The sequence below is a fragment of the Emys orbicularis genome, chromosome 1 (assembly GCF_028017835.1).
Source record: "Emys orbicularis isolate rEmyOrb1 chromosome 1, rEmyOrb1.hap1, whole genome shotgun sequence".
NCBI lineage: Eukaryota > Metazoa > Chordata > Testudines > Emydidae > Emys > Emys orbicularis.
The window spans coordinates 364,802,916-364,805,434 of NC_088683.1; the positions used below are offsets into that span (position 1 = coordinate 364,802,916).

The following is a 2,519-nucleotide window of genomic DNA, read 5'->3' on the forward strand; positions in this document are numbered from 1 at the left end:
GGTTGTATGTAATTTATGCCATCTTCTCTTACAGGAGAATGGCTCAAGTATATGCATAGTCAACTGGATATTAGTGTAAACCTAGTGTTTGCATATTCACCCATTTGTGACACCATCCCCTCCTCCACCAGCTGAAGTAACTGTCTGTTTTAACTTGTAACTTACCAAAAAATATCTACAGACATATGCCTGGGGAGAGGATGCAGGTCCTCTGAGGATGACGGGAAGCTTGTAGGATGATCAAACTCTCTGGAGTCAGGCAACATTGGCCAGGCCAAGCACTTCAGCTTCCCGTGGAGGGATTCCTGGGGGTCAGAGTGTATCACCGGGAGCCTTAATTAAGGGAAAGTTAATCGAGCCCGGTTCTGATCAAAATTATACATGTAAATCTGGAGTAATGCAGTTGAAGTCAATTTTATTGAATTAAGAACCTGGACCTAAGAATTTATCCCATGTACTGCAAAGGAGCAAATAAAGAATATATATAATGAGGCAATGAAACACATTTATAAATAGCTTCAATGCAGGACAGATAAATGCAATGACCGTTTTCACCATTCACTTGCCCTGTGTTTATACACCTGTCATGATACAATGAGCCACACTCAGAAGATACGAGCCAGAAAGGGTGTCTGTGTGAAGGTCACAATTGTAAAATCTCACAGTGCTCATGTAGCCTGAGGAACAAGATATCAAAAGGGGCCAAGAGCTTAGCAGGATTCAAAGAGGGACGGGATGTTTATATGGGTAACCAGAAAATCCAATTAAACAAGTGAGGATTTTTAAAAAAAGGGTCTTGGAAGGGTTCTACATTTTCTTGATTCACACCACAAAATATGTCTAACTAGTGGGTGTCAGGGGGAAACTTTCCCTAGGAGAAGTGGGTTGTAGCCCACGAAAGCTTATGCTCTAATAAATTTGTTAGTCTCTAAGGTGCCACAAGTACTCCTGTTATTTTTGCGGATACAGACTAACACGGCTGCTACTCTGAAACCTAGGAGCGGGTTATTCATAGATGTCTATTGCAGGGCTTCTTCCACCTTCCGCTGCAGCATCTGGAACTGGCCACTGGATACTGAGCTAGATGGACTGCAGGTCTGATCCAGTCTGATCCAGATCCTGACAGTGCCTATCTTCCTATCCTTGGATCCAAGGATATGTTTTTGCTGAGCTTCATTGAGCTCCTGGGAGTCCCTAGATTTGCACTGAGAGCAGAAATATGTCTCATTAAATATCATCTAGTCTCCTGTTCTTTTTCCTTTCAGGAAGGAAAGTTCAAAAGTCCCCGGATCTGTCCAGTACTTTATGTCAGCTGTCAATGACACCAACTTCAACTCTGCAGTGTTCCTTCTCACCGGGATACCTGGGCAGGAAGACGTCTACCTGTGGATCTCTATCCCCATCTGCTTAATGTATGTTATTTCGATAGTAGGAAATTCGATCATTCTGTTCATTATAAAAACAGATGCAAGCCTCCATGAGCCCATGTACATTTTCCTTTCCATGTTGGCCGTCACAGACCTTGGCTTATCGATAGTCACCATACCGACGATACTGGGTATATACTTTTTCAACTCTAGGGAGATCAGCCAGGATGCCTGTTTTGTCCAGCTCTTCTTCATCCACTCGCTTGCAAAATTTGAATCCTCCGTGCTGTTGTTAATGGCCTTTGACCGCTTCATCGCAATCTGTAACCCACTGAGATATGCTGCCATTTTAACTCCACCGAGAATAGCCAAAATGGGACTTGCGTTTATGCTAAGAGGAGTGGCCGTAATATTCCCACTCCCCTTTCTCCTGAAACGGTTCCAATACTGTCCAGACAATGTCCTCTCCCATTCCTACTGTGTGCACCAGGAGGTCATGAAGATGGCTTGTTCGGATATCAGAGTCAACAGCATCTATGGCTTGTGTACCACACTCTTAACGGTGGGGTTGGACTCGCTGCTCATCTTTCTCTCTTATGTGATGATCCTCAAAACAGTGCTGAGCATCGCGTCCCAAGTGGAGTGCCTGAGGGCCCTGAACACCTGCTTCTCCCACCTCTGCGCCGTCTTGGTCTTCTACATACCAGATATTGGCCTGACTGTGACACACAGATTCGGGAATAGCTCTTCTCACTTGCTTCAAATGGTCCTGGGCTATTTCTACCTGCTGGTCCCACCCCTGATCAATCCAATCGTGTACAGCGTGAAAAGCAAACATCTTCGTCAGAGGATAATCAGGGCATTTGTCAAGTGAAGGGTCAGTTCATCACTCGTCTCCAGGGCTGGACACACGGGAAACAAAAAACACAGCCACCTATTCCATCCTGGATCCTCTTCCCCTGAGGTCCCTCCCTCTGTCCTATCTCCGGGCTGGAAGCCAGAGCCAGGCTGTGGTAAGAGCTGCCCAGAGAGCCAGAGCCACTGTGAGGAGCCCCAGACCCTCCACATTTTAGGCCCCTCCCACAGGATGTACAAGCCAGGGAAAGTGGAGAGTCCAGGGTTCCCCACGGCAACCTGTGCTCCTGGGGCAGC

The 2,519-nt window shown here is 46.3% G+C and overlaps 1 protein-coding gene across 1 annotated transcript; it reads left to right on the forward strand.

The window, feature by feature from the left end:
- The first annotated feature begins 1,305 nt into the window (after positions 1-1,305).
- On the forward strand, positions 1,306-2,241 carry LOC135886867 (olfactory receptor 51G2-like). Its single transcript, XM_065414658.1, has one exon. It carries the CDS (start codon positions 1,306-1,308, stop codon positions 2,239-2,241), a length of 936 nt encoding a protein of 311 aa, XP_065270730.1.
- Positions 2,242-2,519: the final 278 nt, after the last annotated feature.